The sequence below is a fragment of the Molothrus aeneus genome, chromosome 2 (genome assembly GCF_037042795.1).
Source record: "Molothrus aeneus isolate 106 chromosome 2, BPBGC_Maene_1.0, whole genome shotgun sequence".
Lineage (NCBI taxonomy): Eukaryota > Metazoa > Chordata > Aves > Passeriformes > Icteridae > Molothrus > Molothrus aeneus.
Window position 1 is genome coordinate 20,829,364 of NC_089647.1, and position 26,477 is coordinate 20,855,840.

Here is a 26,477-nt window from a genome sequence, read left to right on the forward strand (position 1 = left end):
CTTCTATAAGTAAAGAAAGAGGACCCAGAAAAGAAAGGCAAAATTGTTAATTGCAGGTGGAAAGAGAGAGGCCAACAAAACAAAAAAGAAAAAAAAAAAGAAAAACAGTAATTAGAACCCCCACTGTTTTCTGTGAAAAATAAAGGAACAGACAAGAAAGAACAACTGCAAAATTCTCACTAGAAAAATGCAGTTTATCCGGCTCATGTATTTTGTGGTACAATTCTTGCTGTTTTCTCATGCCAAACATCTTAACCATTAAAGGTGTCCCTTTTCTCTTTCTGGAATACAGCTAGAAAGATGGCTGTGTCATTTCTGACAAGCTGTTATTCTCAGAGGTGCCCAGCTGAAAGTCCTAGATCAACTGATTTGCTCTGTCACTTTAATATGGCATGACTTAACCACTTACAGTTTCAGCACCTGAAGTTGCCCAGCCCTACAATTCTTTTCCCCTTGAACAGTTATGCTCCTTGGCAACTGGCATTTGTAAGTACATGAAACTATGCAGAATTTGCACTATGAGATGAGTCTAAATGAGTCACACTTAGATTAACTAGGGCATGCAAGGCAGAGAGGGGGGAATGAGAGCACAAGAAGAGATTACACAAGAAGAGTACAATCTACTTTTTTCCTGCAACAGGGCTAACATCGTAGAAATCAAAATTAACACAAATCCTCCTAGGGGTAATTCTTGCAAAAGACAAAGACTTCCTTTTGTGTTCACAGGCCTGGAATATTTAGCTTTGGAATATCAACTCAGTTACAAATGGAACTGCAGGAGGGAGCCACCATTCTTACGATTAAACTTTATATGTGTATAACCTTTCATGGGGATCCATCTTTGTCACACACATCACATTTTATAAGAGAAGAGGCATTGTTAAATGGCTTCAGTGAAAAAAATCTTAAATGTACTCCAAATAGAATGAGGATCCAAAGGAGCAAGTATTTGGAAAGAAATAAGTCTGAGATATTGCCTATGATGAGATCCTCTTACATAACGTACCAAATTCTCCATCCAAATATTGGCAGATTAGTCAGAAGAGAAAAGCAATCTTTTTAAATGGTTCTTTGGGAAGACAGGGCTTGCAGGGAATATAGTACTTGCTGGTATATTGCTCATTCCAGGAAAGAGCATTAAATACTGAAATATGACCAACAGAAGATGAAGTCTTTGTGAATAGGAAAGTCCAGTGCATGGCAATCTCAGAAAGGAACCCATCAAAGCCCTTGAAATCCCAACACACAAGTTGTGAGTTGGCAGTGTATGCCAGTTTTTAGCAGACAACAACAAAATGCAGATGACAAAATGAGGCCATTAGGTCACGTACAGAATGAAGCAGTATGAAAGAGGAAAGCAGCTGAGAGCATCCACCCTGCTAAGTAGTCTCAGTATTCTTATTGACATTAGCAGAAATTTGAAATGAGTCTATGAAAATTACAGGCAAAAGAAGCAAAAGAAAAGGGAGTGATGACTACTCTGGCATAGTGTTTCCTAACAGGGAGATTCAAAATGTAAAGATTGTATCATTCTTTAAACTGAAGGAGGTATTAAAACGAGACATAAGGAAATGATATCAAAATGACTCTGGGCAGTGTACTTATAGATAGAAATGCCACTGATGGAAAACCGACTAAACTGGTACCAATTCAGCAGCATTGTACTAAACCTCAGAAATATCCACTGCCTCACTGTCTGCCATTCTGTTAGTATGCACACAGCAGCTCTGCAACGTTCCTACTGATCATCTCCTTGACAAACTGGGAGTGAGGGACCATAATGATGCAGAGTCCCCAGGCAGGTGCAAAGGAGAGCTGCTTTATTGCAAAAACCAGGCTTTTGAAGCAGTCAGGCCTTTATCAATTACATAGCTTTAAACCATAACAAACATAATTCAACCAACCACCACACACCACAAAGTGAACATGCGATGATTATAGAACTTGTTGATCTACCTCTAATTCTGCTGCCTCACTTTCCCATAGTGCTTTTCTACTTAGCCAAAGTAATGGGCCTCAGCCGTGGTTTTACAAGGCCTTCCTTTTGTAATGTTCTATATGCAACAGCAAACCACTAGTTTCTTCAGTGCCAAGAGTTTAGGTAGATGATTTGCATCTGCCCTTCAAGTGAAACATACTGTGGAGAGAAAATCCTGTCAGTAATGTTCAGTCATTCCATTTTCTAGACAGACCAAATAAAAAGAAAAGCAAGCTATAGGATTGTGTACTTGCTATTACAAAATGCCTGCAGCCATCTGACAATGAGCTAGCAGAAAATCAGCAAAAATGAGACTTGAGGTAAACAACACTTGGAAAGAAATAATGATATGATAAATAAAAGCAACGCACTTCCAGGCTATTGAGATACTTTAAATGCCAGCAAAGGATTGAGAGCAGAGGCTGAACTAATGGGGAAAGATTAAAAGAATCCCAAGAAAAACATGACAAAAAATTCTGAAAGATATGAGCAACTGACCTGTTTAAGCCTTCAGGAAATCAGTGACTGCTGATTTAGATAGGCCATTCAAATTAATTTACAGGTGCACCTTCCACTGCTTTTTCACCTGTCAGTATTACAGGGTGAACTCTGACCATGGAGTCATGATTGTTTGGATTCTGTTCTTATCTTTAGGAGAGAAGTACAGCAGTTGAAGTACCTATTACTGATGTGATACCCAGGAACACAGATTTGACACACGTCATTCAAGTCCAGTCAAAAATAATAATATTAAGAGGACAGGATTGGCCTCTTTTCAGGATGCTGTTCTTGTTTTACAGCCTGCTCTGATTCTAGTAAAACTTTTTCATTAGCTTCTCTCCAAAAAGGAGAAAGTCTAATTAAATTTCCCTCCCTACTGGTGCAGGTTTATCATTCAGTTTGTTGAGCCTAAAAATGGAATTGGAACTAGCAGGAATTACTGTGTTTTTAAGTGTCTGGTCCGTTAAGACAATCTCCGTTTGATAAAAGCCTACATGCTATTGGCTAAAGAATACTCTGCTTCCCCCAAGAGCGGACGCATGCAATTTAATCCAACTTTCTATAACAAACACCAGTAATACAAGATCCAGTAATAAAAAAGAGTCACAAATAGCAAGAATAATTATTTGACCATTTAGGGAAGCAAACTTCTCACCTTCTTTTGGAGTGAGCATAATCTGCTAGCTGAAGTAACAAACTTGAGGACAGAAATCTCCCTACTACTGAGAAGTTGCTGACAAGGGAACCACCTAAGCTCCGTGACTTTCCCCTTTCCATTCATCAGTCAAACCTAGTAGCCTAAAATTGACAGGGTCAATCAAAGACAAATGCTAATTTAGTCAGAGGTCTATGAAGAGTCCAAAAATAATCCAAGTTCTTAGACAATGGAAATGGAAGCAGAGCTACCAATCTGCTTACTTGAAACATATCCCTAAAACTTATTCCCTTATATTCATACCTAATGTATAGCCACTAGTACAGTTAGGGAAAGATGAAACTTACTGATGTCAGCAAGGGAAGGGTTTTAAAGAACTATTCCCATTAATCATCGTATAGACAGTAACTCTATCATTAAATGGAAGCCCTTTTAGTAAGTATCACTTGTGGGAAATTCAGGACTCCTGGACAATGGGCCAAGAAAATTAAGCAGAAGCTGTTTATTGTTTACACGATGCACTTATACACTCTAACTCTCTGCACATGCTATTCGTGCATTTCTTATTGGTGCCTTTGTCTTGTCCACGCATTCTGCATGCACCTCTCAGATTATGTTTGGTTACAGTCCAGGTGCTTTGCTGCCCTCTGTTACCAAGTTCTTGTGGTCTTGGAATTTAGTTTCTCAGTTTCTTCTTTCTTATTTTAGCACAGCTTATGTCTTAGTAACCTTGATGAATTCCAGAGGGGCCTGAGAAAATTCTGATTAAGAACAGCTCCAAGCTGGATGGCTGGTGCACACTGTAGTCTAAGTGGTTCAGATACATTGCTACAATTCTCCCTTCTTCTTCTTGCACTAGCCAGACCCTTTCCACCATATTTTCTTCCAAGAGGCTCACCAATTTCATCATGCATGGAATAACACAAAGCAATACAATAATGACTACTAGTAATAACAAAGCTCCCTTTACAATATCTTTGAACCATCCAGTTATTCCCCATCCCTCAAACCATTCATCCAAACCCCACTCATTCCCAGTCAATTTCTTCATGTTATCTTGTAGTTGTTTGAGTTTTCTGTGAATGGATGCAGAATGGTCAGAGAGGTTCGTACAACACATTCCTTCAAACTCCTCACACGCACGCTTATGTGCTAACAACAAATCTATACCAGCTCTATTTTGCAGTGTGCCATGTCTAATACTATCTACGTCAGTGAGCATCTGATTTAAAATAGCTGAAGTCACGTTTAGTTGTTTGACTGTCCAGCATCCCAACTTATTAAACGTAGCCAAAGCTTGAGCAGCAGCAATACCTGGAGTAAGGAATGATGCTATTATTCATGCTGGAGTGCCCCAAAACTCTACACGATTGTCACAATCAGATTTTCACAATCAGGTCTTAAACTTGTGATTGCTTTCAGTTCTCTTGCTATGTCCCACTCCCTAAATAGTCTGATTCAGCATTACGCACATGCTAGCAGCAAACATGGTTAGTTTTCCTAAGTAACAAGGACCACCAAACTAATTACTTGGAATTGCAGGCCATGCCCTATCCCCACAGATTAAAAAGACACCTGGTGGAAGCTTTCTTACAGTCACATTTGCACCAGCACTTCTAGGATAAGTCCAATTGTGGCAATATTTGGTCATATTCTGATACCATGGAGAATTGGGATTAAAGATGACTTTATTATTTTTGGGTCATGGGACTAGGACATTGCTCATATAAGTTGATTTTGAGTTTAAAAAGTAGTTTAAAAACTAGCAATAATTTCCAGGTACTGATCCTAACAAATCTAGTTCTTGGACTCTAGTCTGCTTTCATTCTGTGACTGTGTTGTTATACCTGCTTGGAAGCCCTCACCGTTTGCCTTAATCTCCAACCTTTAGCATATGTCCAGTTTTGTACCACCACTGGCTATGTTACACCACTGATCCTTTGTGCTTGGTTTATTTGCTTCCACATATGGTTTTCCTCCAACTCCTACCCATTTTGCAAAACCAGTAAAGTTACTTATTGGGATACCAATTCAACATATGCAGAAAGGATCTCCTGGCATGGCTAAGGATAGACAAAAGAAACCCAACCCAGTAGCATTGGCACAAGTAAGCCACATAGTCTGTCAATGCCATCCCAGCGGGTTAATGTCTGCACTACAGATGTTGCCACATATCACAAGTAACACAGAGAAAGATCCAAAAACCTGCACATCTACTCTAAGACTATTCTTCATCCTTAACATTAGCAAAGAACCCTTCCCCTATGAGATTAGGGATAAGATCCAAACTGACTGTGCCTCTTGCTCTTTGTGCTCTTTTCCTATTCTGTCTCCTTTGGTTCTTCTCCTCCCACCTTCGCTTTATTTGTTCTCACTGCTCAGGTCTAACTCCCCACGTCCCAGGAATAAATATTCCTTTTCTTCATTCAATGGCATTGATCTTATTCTCTCTATCCTTTTTCTTGAGCTTCCAAGTTTGCTATGATACCACTGAATAGCCTGTCTCAATTGCTCCCAAGACTCAAACAAATTCAACGTTTCTTGACAGGTTTCAGGGGAATTAACCGTTATTCCTGTCATTTGGGTTAACACCATCCAGGTAATAAATTTTTGGGAGTGCCGATGTCTGCACTCTATATACCTGGGGAAGGTCCCTCCTTTAAACTCACACCACCTATCTGATCTACACTCCACTTATTCTAATCTCACCCAAGGATAACAAAAGCATTCACAATTCTGAGGGCAATTGATGTTTTCAGGTAGCACTGGTTGTTGGTTCATTGTTGATATTAGGGACCAGAATGTCCTTTTCAAGCCAGGGATAAACCCATTTTACTGGTATCCATTACGGTTTTTTGTCTGTAATGATACAAACATAACCCCTGCCCCACATCAGTAAATCTGCAGATCCTTCTGATAACCCTGTTCATAGGTGTGGTAGTTTGACAGGAAATATGTTTTCTGGGATGCTGTAGTCAGGCTAATGGGTGCTCAGATTTAATATTAGTACTTAATGTGGCTATTGGGACATTGGATCTGCTTCTGAGAACATGGGATTAAAAGCAGGGCTCTCTTCCTGGGAGGTTCTCTTTGGATGTCCGGCGGGAAATGTGAGATGCAAAGCTGTGTTTCGTGTCAGGTACAAACAGGCGAAGTGTGTACTTGCGAATGCAAAATGTGTGGACATTGACAATGGGATAGCTGCGAATTCTAATAATAACTGATGGAAATAAAGCATGGAAAAAGGCCTTTGAACCTATCTTTTGTTTGCAATTAACCCTGGTTGATTTAGGAGCATTGGAATTAAGGTGTTAAGGATGTTGCTTTTTGCTTGCATTTAACCTGTAAAAAAGCTCTGCAATAATAACCTTTTGAAGTATAATTTTAGAATATTACTTGTATCCTTGAAACTATAGCTTTGGAATATATATATAGGAAATATGCTTATCTCAGTCCTTATTGAAGCAGAGAAAAACAGTTTGAGAAAGGAAGATGAACATCACCTCAAGGATTTATGGTTTCGACCAAAGGGAAGCTAGACATCACTGTTATGAGATTTATAGTCTCTGCAATTAAAAGGTGGACATATCTGGGGAGCTGGACTCCACCAGATGGGATTCATCTTTCTTCTTTCGGAAACTGGACCATCACCATCTGGGGATACTCCTTTGAAAATACATCCTGAGAAATTAAAATCACAATAGTGTATAGAATTATGATGTAATAATTTGGAATAAAAATTGCTGATGAGTAAAAATTGGAAATAGAAACTGTTGAAAAAAACTGATGAGTACCCCTATAAACACCTGTAACCATCAATTATCGGCGTGCAGTTGGAGGGAAAACTTCCCCCACTGTACCCAGCACTGTATTGCTCATACTTTACCATTTTAAATAATAAATTGATTGCTGCTTGAATATTGGCCTAGTCAAGCTTCTTATTCATAACAGAGTTTGGATCTTCCCCCCCGTCCCAGCTGCCGGCTGGGCGGGGGCTGGGAAGCCACACGGCCATGAGGTAGGCCTGGCTCAAGGGTGGAGGAGAGAGACAAGCACCGGGAGTTTGTATAGCCATGTACAGGTGCCAGTGCCAAGGACTGTTATCTTGAAATTTGATATCCTGTGCTGGCACACAGCCCGCCAGTGGAGAAGGGGGGGGAAGCTGTGGGATGCCGCGTGCGGGCGATGTGTCCGGATGCTTGTAAGAGCTTTTAACCCTTTTGTAGACAATGAAAACTCTGCAGAGCATTAACCTCTCCTGGAGGGGGATGAAGCAGAAGATGAAGAGGGAACTGAGTAAGAGTTGGAGGTCTGAGCAAAGGAGAGATCTGAAAAGAATAGAGAAGAACTCAGGTAGAAGAGATGATGGAGTAGCTTATGCTAGACTCTTTTTGTGTAGCCATGGACAGAGCCATGTTTCCTTGTGATACAGAGACTGCATTCTAAAGGGAGGCAATGCCTCAAGACCAAGAAGGTTTGGTGTGGGTACCACTCGGCCCCAGGAGGTGCAAAAAATATGGGGGGACAGATGTCCCAAAGTTGAGACTGTGCCTTTTTAGAGTAAGATGAAGCATCCTTAAAAGTTGACCATAGAAGCAGCTCTAGTCCGTGTTCAGTAGAAAGCGCTAGACATGAAAGGAAGAAGTCACCATTAGCAAAGAAAGACTCCTTCTCCTCTTAATGAACTGAATATTGAGTATTCTGAAAGGCAGTGCTGGACCGAGAGTCTGATGATTTGGGGGATGTATTGTATTGGGAATTTGGTGGGGAGGAGGAAGAGATGTATTTGTGAAGTTTTCATTTTCCTTATGTGTTTCTTTTTTTTTCCCTTTCCCTTGTAGTTTAGTTGATAAATTCTTCTTTATTTCTAAGTGAGAGCCTGCTTTGCTTATTCCTGGTCACATCTCACAGCAGAAACCAGGAAGAGGGTATTCTCATGAAGACACTGGCATTGTGCCAGTGTCAAACCATGACAATAGGATATTTAGAACAAACTTTTGGTTGGTGCTCTACCAATTCAGAATCTTGCTGCAAACCTGAATTATGTGTTATTACTGGTGGTTCACTACAATTACCTACTAACCATAGATGATTCATAACATAGACTGCTTTCAGCACTCTATCCTGTGGGCTCAGCCCATTCTCCCCACATGGGGAGAAATGTTTGAATGAAACAAAAGTTTGTTCTGTTTTTTGTTTATCCACCAGTCCTTTCAGTACCTGATGCATCCTTTCAATGATAGCTTGTCCTGTGGAGTTCCCTGGAATACCTGTGCTATGCTCTTCCCCACAACCAGCTAAGAAATCCTGGGTCTCTCGGGCTATATTTCCTGACCCATTATCTGTTTTAATTTTCTGAGGCAAACTCATGATGGCAAGCAGACTCGCAAGTGTCGAATGACAAAATGAGACCCTTCGCTTGTCAGAGGAGTGGCCCAGACCATGTCAGAAAAGGTGTCTATGGTTACACTAATGCGTTTAAAATGACCAAAAGAGGCACAGATAGTTACATCCATTTGCAAGGGCCCTAGGCCATGAGGGTTGACTCCAGGACCCAATCTACCAATCATACCCTGGCATTGTGGACAGGCATCCTGCAGTGATAATCTCAATTGTTTGGGTAAAACTTTTGCATTTCTGTGAAAAAAACTTGTAAGCCCTTCTGTTTGGCCAAACGTATCAATATTAGGAGAACCAGAGGCCCAAAGTGGTGCCAGGAATTGATCAGCCTTCTCATTTCCTAAGGCTAGGCCTTCTGTCAGTGCAGAGTGACTCTGTATCTGGGTAATAAAATAATCCTGTTTGCGAGAATTAAGTAACTGCCATAGTTGCAAAAAGATTTGCCACTACCACTGGTTTTGAATTTCCTTGAGCAATGCTTGCTCCATGCACTAAACAATACCTACTACGTAGAGAGAATCAGAAACAATGTTAATGGGATCATTTGGCCATTTTTCAAACACTAATAACAGCACATGACTCAAGATGCTGTAAAGAACCTCCTGGTCCCTCAAGGATTTCACTGAGCCATTTGCGTCTGTCCTGATAAGTAAGACCTGCTTTAAAAGTTTTTCAGCTGGCATCAGTAAAAACTGTGAGGGCTTCTACAGGTTGTTTTGATAGCCAAGGAAGTTCTTTCACCTGTTGATACAAAGAAAAAAGCTTATTAGGGGCAAAAAGAGTGCTAATAATACCTGGAAAGTTTAACAATGCCTATTGTAAAGTGTCTGAATTCTGCAATGACCATCATAAAAAGTCTTTTGTTAGTGGAAGAATATATTGGGGTTCCATTCCTGCAATTTCCAGTGTCTGCTTTGTTCCTTGATCATGATTTTGGCTATAGCTTCCATTCGTGTGGTCAAGGATTCATTCAAATTACATGGTAAAAAGAGCCATTCTAGGACTTTTAGTGGCTGATTAACCTATCTATCCCACTGCATTAGGATAGCCATCATGTGCTTTTCTCTATTCAGCATGGCCACGGAAAATGGTAAATTAGGGGACCAACAATCTGCAAAGGAATTACCCAATTTAGTGGCAATTTGAGTCAGTCTTCTGTTGTTTTTCAGTTCATGCAGAAAATTGGTCTCATTTCCCCCTTTCAATAATGGCATTAGGGGCTCACAGTCTTAATTAGTAATGCCACAGGTGCTATAAACCCACTGTATGTCCCCAATTAACTTTTTGGGGGTCATCCATCAAGGTCAGAATTTCTGTACAAATAGTTAATTATTGAGGCTGAATTTGGGCTTCAGTGATAAGCATACCCAAATATTTCCATAAGGCTTGTTGTTGGACTTTTTCCAGGGCAATCTGAAGGCCTGCCTTCTGCAATTGTTGTAAGGCAGGTAGCAGGGTTGCTGTATCCAGGTGTTCTCCTGCTATTATTCATGTCATGATAGGTAAGACACTGTAAGTACTGGTTTCTCAGCAGGGCTAATGCCCAGGCAAAAAACACACAGTTGTCACATCATGGGAGAATTTCGCATCCCTTGTGGCAATACAATCCATTGATACTTTTTTGCTGCCTCTGCTTTGTTAATGGATGACACTGACAAGGCAAACTTCTCACCGTCATCCTCATACAGGGGCAATGTGAAAAAGCAATCTTAAATCAATAATCAACAGTTGCCAATTGACAGGTAACTTTGATGGTGAGGGAAGGCCAGGTTGCAAGGGTCCCATATCCTGCATTACAGCATTAATTGCTCAAAGGTCATTTCCCTGATTTTTTAGGAATTGTAAAAATGGGTGTGTCCCAGGGGCTCAGAGAAGGTACGATATGCTCCCTTTCCAACTGCTCATCAACCAGTTCATTAACATGGGAAAGCTTTTCTTTAGACAGCAGCCATTGATCAACCTAGACTGGTGTTTCTGTTAACCATTTTCATTTTAGGGTTGGCAGCCGCTCAATGACCACTGCTAAAAACCCTCATTGGGGAGACAGAAACCCATCTGGCCCATGCGTCTTGTCCGAGCAGCCAGATTGTTGTAGTCATCACATAAGATCTTATCTGAGCCCAAACATGTGCATCCTCATCAACCCATACTGTTAAGAGTGTTTTACTGATTTGAGTCATTTGCACAACTCCCACCCCCATAACAGGTGTTCCCAAGGTGTTCAGAGGTCGTTTTGCAGGCTATACAAACAAAGGAACAATGGTGACATCTGAACCTGTGTCCAGTAATGCAGCTTTTGTCATGAGAGCTCCTCCATCAGGGTGCTGAAAAGTAATGGGTTTAGTTGGTTTTGCTCCTGATAATGGTAAACATTACCTGAGGGGTTTCTGTTGACCCAAAACCTCCATGCCCTCTATGCATGACCCCGTTTCAGAACCTTGGCCTCAAATGGAACTAACTAGTGTCTTTTGGAATATGGACAGGTGGCTTCCAAGTCTGCACCGTTATCTCAAAACTGCCTAAATAATCTGCATCAATCAGTCTAGGTGAAAAAAAAAAGGCTTGTTCTTATGTGAATGATCTTCCTATCAGCAGTAGAGCACTAAGTCCATAGCCCAGTGGTCCATTTGCTGTTGATGGTATGACATCTACATAGGTGTTTGTCAAAGTGATGTCTACTGCTGTCTCCACGTCCACTCCTGCAGATCCTGGTGTTGCTGCGTGGAGGACGTCCAGGCAGCCACCTGGTTGTGGGGGAGCATTTGTGTCATTGCACATTCCCCCTTCGCGCTCGGTTTTGCATTTCCCAAGGGGGGGTCCATCTCTCCATAAATCTTGATTTAAATTTGCCAGTCCGATGCGCAAACTTGTCACATCTGTTGCAGTTTTTTTTCACTTATGGCTAGTGAAGTAATAGAAGAAATTCTTAGTTCTAGAAGCTGGTACTAATCAGCACAGACTGTTGCTCAGCCCAAACTGTATTAAATTCCTGAAGCCAGAGCAAGAGAACAGAGACTTCATAGAATTAGGAAGAATTTATTTTTCTTTCTTTTATATAGCAAAAGGGAGAGCCATTTGCCTCTGTACTGCCAAGTAAGACCTGCTTTAAAAGTTTTTCAGCTGGCATCAGTAAAAACTGTGAGGCCTTCTACAGGTTGTTTTGATAGCCAAGGAAGTTCTTCCACCAGTTGATGCAAAGAAAAAGGCTTATGAGGGGCAAAAAGAGTATATTAGAGTGGGGCATAGAATAGGCGATTCAGGCAGTCTCTACTGTCTGATTACCTCAGCCAATGGGGCAAAGAAGAGGGTAATGCAGTGGGAAACTTAGGATAAAAAGGGAGCTGCATCCCCCAACCACTTGAAAGACCCCATGGGAAATGGTCCATGGCCTTTCCCTTTATTCCAATAAAGTTACAGGACTCTTTTGTCTCTTTTTGGGACAAAAACCTCTGGCATCAAGGATTAATTCTTCTAAGAAAATGAGCACTCATCTGGGGTCCTTCTGCCAACCCGTGACAGTGAGTGGGAGCTCAAGGTGCCCCTCAGCCAGCTTTGGCGATCAGTTCCCTTTGGTGGCAGCTGGCACTGGGCAATTGGTTGAGTACCCAATGTGTCCACTCAAGACAGACAAGTAGTGGACTAGAGGGTCCACGAAGAGTCCACAGGGAAGGACCACTGAAAATGTCACAAATCAATGGGATTTTTGGGGGAGTAAACCTGAGAAGGAACCCATAAAGCATAGGTAAAGGCAGCAACGGGTCCTGGCAAAAAGGATGACGATCACGCGTAGCAGAAGAGAAGCGAGTTACAGGAGACGCTATTATCAAGGGAAGGGAATTAGAAGAAGGGAGGATGTTGCTGTGAATTAACATTCGTACTGATTCTAAGCATGCATGTGGAGTAGTATGCAGGTTTAGAAATCTGTGAGAGGAAAGAGGTTTAACTTGCAGGGGAAAAAACATTAGCGCACGACAGCTTAACTACCCCTCTCTTGGAGGTAGTGAATTTACCAAAAAGGGGACCAATGATGTACATTAGGGGACATCAGGCAAGGGACTTGGAGGAGGCAATAGGCAATTGACTGGCAGATGAAGAAACTCAGAAAGGAATACTTTTGCCAGAACTCTTCAAGACCCTCCCTTTGCTCCCAGCGACTCAATCACTGCCAGAGAAACTATCTTTTCCACCAGAGGAGCTGGAGATAACTAAAAAGAGTGGGGCAGAGAAAAAAAGGGAATAATTGGTTTACAAGGGATGGCAAACAATGGAGACCAGAAGCTCTGGCCATACAAATATTATAACAACTCCATGAAGGGAATCATTGGAGCTCTCGAGGATTGGCAGAAGCCTTCCTCAAGATGTATTTTGCTGTGGGTCTTTTTAGTCTGGGAAAAGCAGCTGTTGAAGTTTGCTTGATTTGTGCTGAAGCCAATAACAGGGTTACAAAGAAAGTTGACAGGGGAGGGAGGCCTTGGGCTGTTATGTCCCTTCTAAAAATGCCAAGTGGATTTTACCAAGATGTCCCAAGTGGGAAGGCTTAAATATCTTCTGGTAATAGTATATCAGCTAACAAGGTGGCCAGAAGCATTCCCAACTGCTTCAGCAGCTACAGCATCACCTATGAAGGTATTTTTGGAACAAATTATTTCAAGATACAGGATTGTAAAGGAACAGACTCAGGGGAGCTAGTTTTACAGGAAAATTCCTTCAAGGGGTTATGGCTACTTTAGGTAAACAATGGATCTTCCATACCCCCTGGCACAGAGCTTGTGTCAGGTAGAAAACAAATGAAGAGTGAAATAAAGAAATACCTTTTGAAGCTGGTAATAGGCACCAAGATGCCATGGCTAGGGCTTTTTCCATTGGCTTTGGCAAGAATGAAGACCAGACCCAGAAGAGAGAATCAGTTCTCTTCCTTTGAATTATTGTTTGGAATTCCTCACCTGGGTAATTCTCAACCTATTGGGTTGTAGAGGTAAGTGATATATATTTAAAAGAATATGTGGCCAGGGTACTGTCTCTCATGAAATCCCTTCAACCAGAAGCTCAGCTGGCATAGCCCCTGCCTTTGGACTTTGGCTGTTCGTAACATCCAACCAGAGGATTTAGTCCTGCTTAAGGAGTGGAAAGATGCACCACTGGTGGCAAAGTGGCGTGGAACTTTCCAAGTGTTACTGGCCACAGAAACAGCCATCAAGACAGCTGAATCCATCACACTCTAAGGTCAAGGTCTCTAAGGGCCCAGAGATTAGGACATCTTAACTGGAAAAGAAGGACAGCAGGCTCTAACTGACAGACCACTCTACAGGAGTGGTCTTGAGCAGCAGCTTGAGACATTGACATCAGGGCAAGCCACGTATACCTATCACAGACTGTCTGCTGAAATAGTCTGGATGGGCATCCCTCTTTTAGAATCTCCACTCACTGGGGGGCTACTACTTGCTGTCATTGTTTTCTTAATCTTAGGTTGTTTCTGTGCATTCACTGGCCACAGGTGGTGCAGAAGACAAGATAAGACATTGTGAACTCAAACTACATTTACTTATCAAAGAGTAATTATGACTGATTCTCTGTATGAGGCACTGCAGTGCTGGAATTCATATGAAGAAGAGGAAAAAGCACAAGCAGCATCAGCTTTACTCAGTAATTGGCAATAGCCATGGTCTGGTTGAAGACTGAACCAGCAGCCTCTCCAGCAGTGCAGAGGGGTTGGGCTGACTGGGGACAGGGACCAGCCCACCTGCTGCCAGGAAACTGTTGGAGACTGGGCATGATCCCATGTAACTCACAAATAACCCTGGCATTTCCAGACTGCAGATGAATTAGATACAAGGTAGGTGTTAACAGCAAACAGACTGAGTAATACATATGTACAATTTATTTAAAATACTTTTTAACATATAAAACCCCCTCACTATTTATACAGTCTAAGTCCTAGCAACATATACAAATACTGAGCAACTACAATACATGCTGAGGTAAGAACATACATTCTGGGAGAATACTCAAGCCAAACAAGATTAAAATACATTTTATATACATGTCTTCACATGTAAGAGAGACCCATGAAATGCACCTTCCCTTTATTGTACACAAGGAAATTCTAGTCTTAGTGTGCCATGCAATTTAAACCCAACTGTTACATGTTCAAATGTATCTTAGCCCTAGCAGACAATATGTCCAAAGTCTGAAGTAGAAGCAAAGCCTGGGATCAAATTTCTTCCAAAAAGGGGTTTACATTTTAAAAACATCCATTTCTTTAACAGCTTGTGCTCCTCAGAGAATGAAATTGCATTATGTTTGCTTAAAAAATAACCCACTGCAGAGAAACTGCGTAATTCTTGCACCACCTTAGCCTTCAGCTATCCACAGTTCTACCATTCCTGGTCTGCAGTAAAAATCAAATCCAGGTGTGTTATTTATACTGACTTGGACACATCCATTTATTTTTATGATAGATTAATTTTTCTAAGCCTAAACTGGTACAGGTTGAGAATGGAAAGGATTCTTAACTTGGCTGTAACCGTATTGTCATATCTTAGTGGAAACTAAGAACTTCCCACTTGAAATAAAATCAGCTCAGATAATTTCAGTCATAGTTGCTTCTGATAGCTAGGAACAGTTACCTGTTTAAGCAAAACTACAAAGACTGCAGACTAGTTTTGTCAGTCAGAAAAAGTTGCAGTAACAAAAAAGCACAATCATAGGCAGGAATTTGCTGTTCACAAATGGGTCTAATTTACCATCTTTACATTCATATTTAGGCTTAAGGCACCGAGCTCTAAAACAAATAACTAAAAAATGTCATTCTCAATTAATGAGAATGAATGATCAGAAATTCTACAACTGGGCTTTAAGGTAGCACAGAGAACATTCAGCATCTTTGTTGGTGACAGGGACAGTGGGACTGAGCACACCTTCAGCAAGTTTGCCCACAGCACCAAACTGTGAGGTGACATCAACATGCTGGAGGCAAGGGATACCATCCAGAGGGACCGGACAGCCCTGAGGGGTGGCACCTCCTGGAGTTGAAAAAGGTATTGTCCTACACCTGGGTCAGGGCAACCCCAGGCTCACAGACAGCTTGGGCAGAGAAGTGACTGAGAGGAGCCCTGCAGAGGAGGACGGGGGGTGATGGTTGATGAAAAACTCAACATGAGCCAGCAATGTGCTCTCAAAGCCCAGAAAGCCAATGGGATCTTGGGCTGCATCAAGAGAAGCATGGCCAGAAGGGTGAGGGATTCTCCTCTGCTCAAGTGAGACCCTACCTGGAGTGCTGCATCCAGCTCTGGTGCCCCCAATATAAGAGGACATGGAGCTGCTAGAGCAAGTCCAGAGTAGGCCATGAGGTTGGTAAGAGGACGGGAGCACCTCCCCTGTGGAGACAGGCTGGGAAGGTTGGAGCTGCTCAGACTGGAGAAGAGGAGATTGTGTGGGAACCTCATTACAACCTTCCAGTACCTGAAGGGACCCATAGGGAAGCCGGAGAGAGACTCCTTGTCACAAACTGCAGTGGCAGGAAGGGGGAAGTGAGTGGAGACTTGAAAGAGGGGAAGTTTAGGTTAGATAAAAGGAAGAAATTCTTTACAGTGAGGATGGTGAGACACTGGAACAGATTGCTCAGAGAAATTATGCATACCCCCATCCCTGGAAGTGTTCAAGGCCAGGTTCAATGGAGCTCTGATCTAGTGGAAGGTGTCCTTGCCCATGGCAGGGGATTGGAAGTAGATGATCTTTAAGGTCTCCAACCCCAGCCATCCTATGATTCTACATAATATCATATTTTAGATGCTGAACAGGCCACAAGTGATTTTTGACTCCAGAGTTTATATACAGCCCCTCTACAAACAGATTTTCAGGGGTAAGTGAGGATACTTTACTGGTAATAAGGCATGGTGGCACCCCTTGAACAGCACTGCAGCTTCCATTCAGACGTTGTCCACAGCATTTAAGGACCTGGGCAGTAAACAAGGCTTTGAATTTCATCACAAACAAACAGTAACAACTGAAGTCCATAAAACTGGGCTACTGTGTAGGGAGGGGGCCCACATGTATGAGTTGATTCAGCATCCTTCCAATAGTGCTGTTAGAATAAAAATACAACAATTTTATAGTGGAGTTTTCTCCTACTTAGGTGAGAAAGCTGTGGGGTTTTTTCCTAACAAGATTAAAAATGGCAAATATGTCATTCAGACTGTTTTCATTTTGTGATAACCTAGCTAAAATGAGTGTACATTACCCCAGTAAATGACTGATTGCGGTATTTTCATAGTACAGAACACTGGAACATTCAAAGGATACAAATTCCAATAAATAAGTTGGAAATTGACACTCTTTGGAATAGTACCCATTCATTTGCAAAAATTTTGGAATCTTTCATGCTTCTAATAAGAACAATCATAAGAAAAGCCCTAAGGCTAAATTTGGTAGTTGTGCTAAAACATACCATATATGCTAAATGCATGTCTAACACAAACTGTGCACCATTAGAATATTTGTGTGCTTCTTTAAGCACTCACAAAAGTATGTACACATCTTTTTTGTATAAGCTCACACCTGAACACAGAATAATGGACACTCTGGGGGAGGGGAGGGCAGGGCCTTTCTCAATTCAAGTCACCTTCAAGACCTGAATGCTTCTTGCACTGAATATCAGAGAAGCCTGACTTGGGGGCAGATGATATTCAAGTGGCCCTCACAAGCATAGGGAATAATGTAAAAGCAGTTCCCAGGTAGTTTGCTTTGTCAGTCTGTGCCTCCTGGATCCCTAGGAAGAAATATGACTGGCTTAAGATGAAGAAGCAGAAAAGAGATTATACAAGACAGCAGCTTCTAGTTTTGCAAGGCTAACCTAACCAAAAAGGCAGGAACCTTCTGAGGAAGACACAGCTAGCTGAAAATTGCCAATTCTGTTAACAAAAGCTGAAATAATGTAATTCAGAATTCAAAACTATTTAATGCCATGAAGCTAAAGGGATTTTTGCCATCAGTCCTGATAGCAGCTTGTTAAGACCAAAGTTGTGCAGACATTTTACAATGAAAAGAGGAATTTTAGAAGGTGTAGTGCTTGCACAGAAATTAAGAGCTTTGGGTATTGAGGTGGGGTTTTTCCCCCAAAAAAATAATACCATTAGGAAGAAATAACTAGCTTTTGTACTTAAACTGTTTCTCCTAATTTATCACTCACATCTATGAATTACTGGAGATAATCATGAAGAGTTCTTCTCTCATGTCTGACAGACAATTGTACAGTAGTAATAAAAAGTCCACGGTTTTGCAGGAGACAAGCTGTTAATTGTCCATACAGCTTAAGGAAAAGCAGAATTAGCATTTTCCCAGACCTCACATACCACGTCTTTTGGTTCAATGTTGTATTACTTAAGACTAATACCAAAACAATGGAATTAAAAAAGTGAAACTGTGAGCTTTATGGAACTGGCTTTTAGAAACTAATTCATTTTAAACATCATTCTACCTTACTAACTTTGTCCGTCCTTACTCACAGTGGGATGGGCCATGCTCTGTGGCACCTGGTACACAAGTCGGTCGGCACTGCCGGGCCCTGGCTGCCCCTTTGGTATATCGTACAGTGCCTGTGCTGAGGATGCACTGTCTGTCCTGAATAACAGTTTATTGCACATTCCAACCAGTGGAGGAGCTTGATTCCCTGCAGCTTTGAAGGTGGAAATGGAAGAAGCGCCAAGAGGGGTGCTGGGATGGCTGGACACGTCCATGATTATTGGAGTCGCATACTCAGGTCCGGTTACAGGCAGTGGCTTGGCATAGGCGTGGTAAACTTCTTGGATGGGGGACTTGTAAGGGTCTAAGTCAGCGTAACTGGCTTCTTTTCCTTCCTCTGGTTTGAAGGTTGATCTCTGGTGAAGTGTGCCCACAATTCCCCCTACCAGAGGCTGAGCATATTCTGTGTTGCAAGCCCCAACAAAACAAAACATAAATACACTTACTGGGGTTGTTTTACTTTGGCATCACATTAAATACAGCCTGTCAATAGTCTGCCAGAGATCACTATCCTACATCAAACCAGTGGTCCATCTCTGTCTACCAGTGCAATCGCTTTGGAAAAGGATTCCTTTCCACCCAATAGGTAAAGCCATTGAGATAGCCAAAACCAAAACATCCCCACTTCTCAGGTTTATACTTCTTCCCAAGTGAGCTGCAACTTCCCATGCTACAAATCTGCCTGAAAACGAAGCGGACTGAAATGCTCTTCTATTTGCAATAGGTTTAAATAAAATTGTTCTGCCTGGATCTCAATAAAAAGTGGTCCTTGGGGTGGAGTGTTTGTCATTTGAGGGGAAGCCTGCATGTAGTCTGAGATATTTTAGCTCAACAGATAATCTAAGTTACAAAAGCTGGAGGTGAAAAGCCTAAGTAGCTGGGTAAAACAGACAAGCACCAAAACAAGAAAGCTAATTCTGCCTGCAGTGAAGCTGTAATTCCTGCACATCTGCCTAATTCTGCTATCAGCAGGTAAGTGCAGAACCAAAGGCACATTCAGTCATCCTCCTCCCATGCCTAGTTCACCAGGGAAAGAGCATGTGGAACTATCCAGAAACTCTCCTTTTCCAGATCCCAAGTTTGATTTAACCCATACAGTAAAGGTAGAGAATCAAGTGCCATATTTCAAATCTGTGCATAAAAATATTGTGACAAAATTATTTCCAGTGCACGAAAATAAAACCAAAAAATTCTTTCACCCTTTATGAGGTTTAAAAACAAGTAAGGAACCTTTCAGTTACTGCATTAACTTGGGCAAGGGTATATCTATAGCACAGGAAATGAGAGAGCAGACACAAAAAAGCCTGCATTTTAAGATACATGCTTACCCACAGAATGATTCATTTCTCCTCTGTTCCCCTCCAGCCAGATTCCTGACATTTTTGGCATGTCATTCATATACATACATATATATATATATATATATATATATATATATATATATATATATATATATATATATAAAAACATGGCCTACAAAGTACCTGTAGACTCTGTTTGCAACATTGTTGGGACTTCTCTTGGTCTTAGGTGACTGATTTCACTGCTGCTGTAGCATACAGGAGTTTCTTCATGTTCTGCTGATTTGATCGGGAAAAACTGCTTCATACCTTTCCACCATCCTTCACATGAATTAAAAAAAAGCAAAAAAAACTGCACAAGATTGCATATATACGGTATTTTAAGCTACTAAAATACTTTTCAGCACAGCTTGTATTTTGTTGAAATAGGTAAATAACTCAATTATCACTACTTTGAGTAATACCCTAAGACATCAGAGCTGTGAGCTATCAGAAACAGATATGTAGCAAATGAAAGTGATTAAAAGGTTCCTTGTCTAAAGCATAAGATATACTTAAGACTGCCAGTGAGCAGACACACAGGTGTGCAAGTTTTCAACAGAGGCCGGAGAAGCGAAGCACAGTCACACAGCAGTACCAACCCAACTGCTGCAGCTGCCCTTTGCACCTGGGGCATAGGTGATTTCAGGACCATTGCAAAGAGCTGCCCAGTGCAATTGTCTGATCTTAAGTTTATGAGGCACAAGACAGTTGGATAGAAGATATACCTAAATCCCAAATGCTTACTAGGGAAATGAAAACAAAATTTTTGACCCAACTTATATGCTAAGATGAAAGATTTTTTTCCAGGACAAAAAAGTACCAAATAAATGGTTATCAAATGTATAGAGACATTCCTTATAAATAAAATTTTCTCCTTGTGTTGTATAATTAAAAGGTTTTCTCCTTCGTTCACAAAAAACCCTGAGGTGGTCAGATCTAACAGGAGACATGACATTTACTATTTCTAAAAAAAAAGAAATCAGAGAAAGAAGAAGTACCATTAAGTTGGTCCACATAAGAAATTCAGTTTGCTATGCCTCCCTCAGTTAGCATTAGAAAAGCTTCTGCTAGTGGAAACTGTAACTGCAATCTGAAATAAACATCGAACAAAAAAACACTGAGGAAATGGCTCCATAAAACCATTTTGTTACCTGCACGATCCCAGTAAGGTAGATCATATGTGTCCTCAGTTTTTTTCTTGCTGTGAGAAAAAAAAAAAAGGAAAAAAGTGTTATTTTAACTAGTCTGCTTATCAAAAGATACATTAAGTAATGCTCAGCAACTATCACCGTGGCTGTAACTGGTCCTCAAATTTAATGTATTAGCACCAGTAACCTGGCTTCCCATCACCAGTCTGCTGCTACCAGAGAAACCAGTTTTCAGTCAAAGCACTTCCAATGAAAGCAGTTAGCAAAAACTGTTTTGTCCTCGCTAGTCAAGTAATATTTTTTCTCAGAAAGAATGCAATTCTTTCCACAAGTGCAGACCACAGAGTTCCCACAGCAATACATGCAGCATTTCATTCCCACACACCAGGCTAACAGACATGTAAAGCACTTTCATCCATCTATTAATTTACCGGTTTCTCCAATGCCATGCACAAACTAAGATAAGAATCAGGGTAGTGAAGACCATCACCAGCACTGGAACCAGAACTGCTGCCAATGCCACATCTGAAAGCCATTAAATTAAGTGGTGTCAGACAGAAAGAGCTTCTCATAAATCAGTTTTTGATTTGAAAATTACCTGAGCAGAACACACAGTTTTCACGTTTAGTGTCTTATCACACCAGATCCCCCAGCTAAGCTACTCTGCTGGATGCTCCCACAGTGCAAATTCAATTAACCTCTGGCATTTCTACATGCATGCACAGCTGGTGGTTTTGCAGGGTTTTTCATCAAAATCAATCAGTTTGTTTTAATATATGGTTTTTCTGTTGCAATAATGTATTTTATTATTTATGCAGAAAATCCCTTAATGTCACCATGGAAGTTCAAACTTCCTTTAAGAAGTAAATTCTACAGTACCTTAACAGTTAATCCAAATCAGTCAGTGCTGGGTCTGTGTATGATCCTGTCCCCTGCCATCCAAAGGACACTTCAGCAGTGCCCACATCTGCAGTGACTTTGCTCCCTTTTCTGACCATTTTCTTTGACAAACAAATGATTATGCCAGGTGACATTTTTCAAATTTCATGCCAAAATAACTGCTCCAGAGAAGATTTGCTATATCAAAGGTGTTTTGTTCTAAGAAATTATTAAATAAAGCAGCTACACCTGATTAATTCAGAAGGGAAGTCCAAGTCTTCCTTCTAACAAAGTTTGTTCAGTGATTAAAAGCTGAACACTGCTTAAACAAGCTCTGGAAGATAGAACTATTTTATATCTAAAAAATATATATTGTATATACATTTATATTATATGTATTACTTGGCAGATTGGTTTTGTTTCTTCATGCAGCACTCAACTGCACATCTTTTATCATTTGTGTATTTAATAACTGGCAAATACTAGAAATAAAATATTGATAATCTGCTGTAATTTGTTGTTTTGAGAAAATTTCAATGCAGAAAGCACATTTAGTATATGTCAAAGCACTATAAGGAGTTCGAAACATTTTAACTGTTTAATGATGGATACCTTTGGTTACACTTGGAGTCACTGTAGTGTTTTTTATTTCAGGTGTGAAAGTTGTTTTATCTGTCTGCAGAGAAGTCTTCACTGAATGAGTGAAGTCATCCATGAAGTCAGCATTCTTATCATTCTTGTTCTGAGGTGGTGCTGGCAAAGTGATTTTAGGAGCACGACCTTCAGAAGAAAAGGATTTATAAGGTAAGTTCTTTGAGTGCTAGTTTTCCATATCTCATCTTCAGGAGAAGACAGGAACAGTTTGCTATAAAGCTTTTGTTCATGTTATATAACGAGGAAACCACCCCACCAGGAATCAATGACATGAAAAGCAAGTGATTGGCATCTTATGACACACTTATTTTGTAAATTACCTTGTGTACACCTAAATTCAGTATTTTCCTGGTTAAGTTAACTTTTGGATAACCTCAGAAATACCAATTAAAGAAGGATTACGCAGCCAAGAAGTACTTCAGACTTACCAAAAATATACCCATGATATAACTTTTAATCTTAGTAATTTCATATACAACCTTAATAGTTTCACTTCTTGTCTTGCACAGCTGGAAGTTTTCAGTTGTCTTACCTATACTAAACTGACATCCTAGCAATTCTACTTTCATTGCAATTTTCTGGTGCCATTTTAAGGGGTTAATCCTAAAAAAACGTGCAATTATAGGTGGAATGAAATTATTGCGAACTTCCTGGTACAATTCAGTATTCCCTTGAAATATCTAGAAAAGAAGGGGAAAAAAGAGAGAAACATTACGTTCTACAAATACAATAGTAATTGAGTAAGTACTACCAATTTTGATGTTTTATTGAGGAAGAATAAACAGTGAAGGATTCAATTCACCCCAGAACATCGTTGCTGCCTGCACTTGTCCACTCCCTTGGCCCCATTACACATTTACAACTAAATAAAACAAAGAAAGGTGTGTGCACATGTATGCACACAGCTACACAGTTCAGAGTAAAGGTACCATGGAATATCCTACTGATGCTCCCCAGGCACAGCCTGCTGTTACACACATGTTTATGGCACTGAGTCATTCTAAGTCCTTGGTATTTCACACTTAGTCTTCGAATATCCATGGATAGCAAGGACTTGTGACACCATGCAAGCTGGAATTAAATGGTGCCTTCACACAGCCCAGCAGTTCAGCACAGCCTGTCTGAGGATGGTATTCCTTAGAAAGCACTGGGGGGCACCCTCTGATCAATACAATGTGTGGAACCATACTGTCCTCTTGTAGCTGTTGCCTGCAAGTGCTGAGCCACAACAAAATAGAAGAATTGGGGTTCAGAATGTGAAATCTGTCCTCCAGTCTCACACTGAGCCATGAGGTTCTGCAAGAGAAGGGTGCAGACTTTGTGTGAAGGATGAGCTCAAGTTGGTCCTTCACTGCCATCCTCACACACAAAGAACTCATCAAAATGTGACAACACACAATGAGTCTGGCTGAAGTTTAAAAGCAGTGAGCGGAGTCCCTGTGAGATGCAGTGTAAGCACACTGACAGATTTACAGCCAACTGCAGGTTTGCCACTCCTGAGCTGCTTAAAAAATACAGCAGCTTGGCCCAGTACTCCAACCCTCCCCCTCCTTCAGGAAGACTGTTTTGGCACCATGTCTTTTAGTAGGAAGTGAGCTGCCTCTCCATGTTTGTGCACAGCAGTGGGGCTTTGGTCCTGCACATGCAACTCTGTGGTGCTGTTGCAACACAGGTCACCACTGGGATGACAGTTAACTAAGTTCTTTCTTTTGAAGCGCTGATATAGACACTGCAAATCATGGTGGACACAATGCATAACACAATTATGGCACTTGCCTGAAAAAAGTCAGTATTACAAGGAGTTGTCTTCTCACTCAAACCACTTGGTAAGGAATAAAGTACCCTGCCATTCTTAAAGACAAGCACTGCATTGTGCAACAGATGATGTGTCTGCATAACATGGAGCAGTCAAGAGCTTTTAGCACATCTCTGATCAATACAAATCACTGCTGTTTCAATCTTAATAAACGAGAGAAGAGATTTTTGTATTGCCCTGCTGAGTTCTTGAAAAAAATGACTAGAATATCCCAAGAGGCCTGAAATAATTATTCCAGGAAACTATCCATTCAGAACAACTGCCTGGTCTGAATTTAAGCTTCTTGTTCTTAAATATATTCAGTAGTAACAAATGAAGACACAGTAAATGCAGGGGCAAGCCTGTGATGTTATTTTGGAAATAAATTAATAACACCAAGTAGTTGAAGTTCATGTGCCCACAGCAGACTGGTCCAATTTACAGCCACTTTTCCCTTACTAGTTTGTTTTGTTTTGGTTTTTTGATTTTTTTTTTTTTAATGACAGGCTTGTAGCTACAGATCTCACTAAAAATTTTTTTGTTTTGGTAAGGATGCAAATGAGAAGCAAAATAAGAGAGGAGACTTCCTGAGGGGATGCATCCAGACTGAATTGCTGTACTGTATCCTTGCTCGTGCTATGCCTGCCAGCACCAAAAGAAGGCACATCTGTCTGCCCAAGCAAGATATACAGATGTTACAGAGCAGGGACACAACTCTGAAAGCTAAATCTCATGTCAGGTTTCTGAGGCTGAGCATGTAACAGCAAGGGCAAAAAGATCAACACCAACTCTTACCTTCAAGAAAGATTAACAGTGAAGATCTTTACTCCAGGCTTTTATGTCAAGCTGTCAAGCTTTTGACATCCAGTGTTACAGAAGTAACTTAACCTTACCTGCAGCTCTGTATTTTTTGTTACCCTAAATTTTGTATTAAAAAATAATTTGCTTCTGAGCTCAATACAGCACTAACTTTTTAATGAGAAATCACTTCATAGTCTTTTCATTATCAAACTCTTTTCATTTCTCTCTGTGCTGTTAAACAAAGCTTTTCCAACACTGCAACTCTCATTTGTCCTTTTTCCCCAATTCAAGCATTTACTCTTTTTTTAATCCATGAAAAATTAAGAAAAGTTTTTCTTGAGTACTGCCAAATCTCTAAAAGGTATTTGCAAAAAAGACTACAGGAAAGGCTTGGAAAAGCTCCTAGTCTCCTGAAAAATGTTAGGAATTCCAAACACATTTCAAAAAAAACAGGGACTAGCACCTCCCAGCTGGTCTGGCATGCTAAAAGGGAGAACCCTGCAAGCAGATGCATCCGAAAGTAAATCTGTATCAAGTGAGGTGATGGCAGACAGAGAGTAAATCTGCTATTTTGAAATAGAAAAAATGGAACCATTTTTTTCTGTCATTTAACTACAGCTGCCAGTTCCTGGGTACATATGATTCTTCATGTCCTGTCCCTTAATGACACACAGAGCACAAAAAAAGGTCTGTTGCCTGTAATTTCAGGCTCCAAAATTTGTTTCATTTCATGAGCATGCAAGAGGGACAATGCACTCAAATTCAAGGCAATAACTGTGAAGTTTTTTAAAGGAAATTGTCAAACTAACACTGAAGCCTAAATCTAAGCAGCTTCCTAACTGAAATCTTATTTTATGGCCAGAAGAGGGCACTCAAAGCTAGCAAAATATGCTGATTTTTTCCTTTTTTTCTTGAATACTTCACACCAACAGTGACTTTAGTTCACATGTAGGCTCAGACCCAACATTAAATTCTCCTCCTCTCTTCCAAGAGTTACCTACTGCAGTTATGTTCAGTGCTCAAAAATCTCTCAATTTAACAAACTACAGCCTATTACTTCAACAGGATGATACATCCTACCTTGAAACATTCTTAACCCAGAGTAAAGAGAAGACCAAGGACAGCCAAAGTGACCATCCTTAAAACCTATTTTTAAAAAAACTACCAGACTAGTAGTTACAGTTACATGTACTTAATACCACCGGCCTATAGAACTAAGATAAATTACATCCAAGGATTTTAAGATAAAGAAGGAAAATCTAGTTCCAGTCACATTACTAAGAATCTTGTCATTTCATTAAGAAATCTGATCTGAACCACTGGGAAGACATGAATTTTCTCATTTTTGCTGTCTATTAAATACTACAGAGCTGTAAACATGGGGAAAGCAAGATTATCTTGCTGCTAACATTAGGGACTTTTTCTGTGTGGCAAAACATTTGCAATCTGAACATACGCCTCCCTCTGCAAGGGCTGTTCTCATGTGTAAGAAACTTAACAGTATTTGCTTAAAAATTAAAATTGACAGAAACATTAGAAAACATGAAAAAATATACAATTCATTACATTTATTCTAACCATAAGAGGATAAGAAGGTAAAACTTAATTTTAAAACATATAACCTATTTTAAAAGAAATAGAATTATTCTTGAAGAGATGCAGTACCAGAAAACCTACCAGTGGCAACAGAAGTTTCTTGTATAGAATATTCCCACCCCAAATAGTAATAAAAATAACATCTGAATTTTAGAACTGTTCAAATTCTTACATATTTGCATATTGTCATATTTTCCTCTGCTTATCT

The 26,477-nt window shown here is 40.5% G+C and overlaps 1 protein-coding gene across 2 annotated transcripts in view; it reads right to left on the reverse strand.

Moving 5' to 3' along the window:
• Window positions 1-26,477, reverse strand: part of DCBLD2 (discoidin, CUB and LCCL domain containing 2) — a 78,131-nt gene that overhangs the window by 20,636 nt on the left and 31,018 nt on the right. Inside the window, exons 10-15 of one of the 2 annotated variants that reach the window (XM_066572061.1) lie at window positions 22,610-22,757; window positions 22,036-22,203; window positions 20,976-21,069; window positions 20,548-20,597; window positions 19,538-19,675; window positions 14,395-18,456 (exon numbers count right to left, since the gene is read on the reverse strand). In XM_066572061.1, the coding sequence (XP_066428158.1) occupies window positions 18,014-18,456; window positions 19,538-19,675; window positions 20,548-20,597; window positions 20,976-21,069; window positions 22,036-22,203; window positions 22,610-22,757 (1,041 nt within the window). In that variant the 3' untranslated portion in view covers window positions 14,395-18,013. Of the gene's footprint in view, window positions 1-14,394; window positions 18,457-19,537; window positions 19,676-20,547; window positions 20,598-20,975; window positions 21,070-22,035; window positions 22,204-22,609; window positions 22,758-26,477 lie in introns of those variants that run through there. The other variant, XM_066572062.1, reaches the window with a different exon arrangement.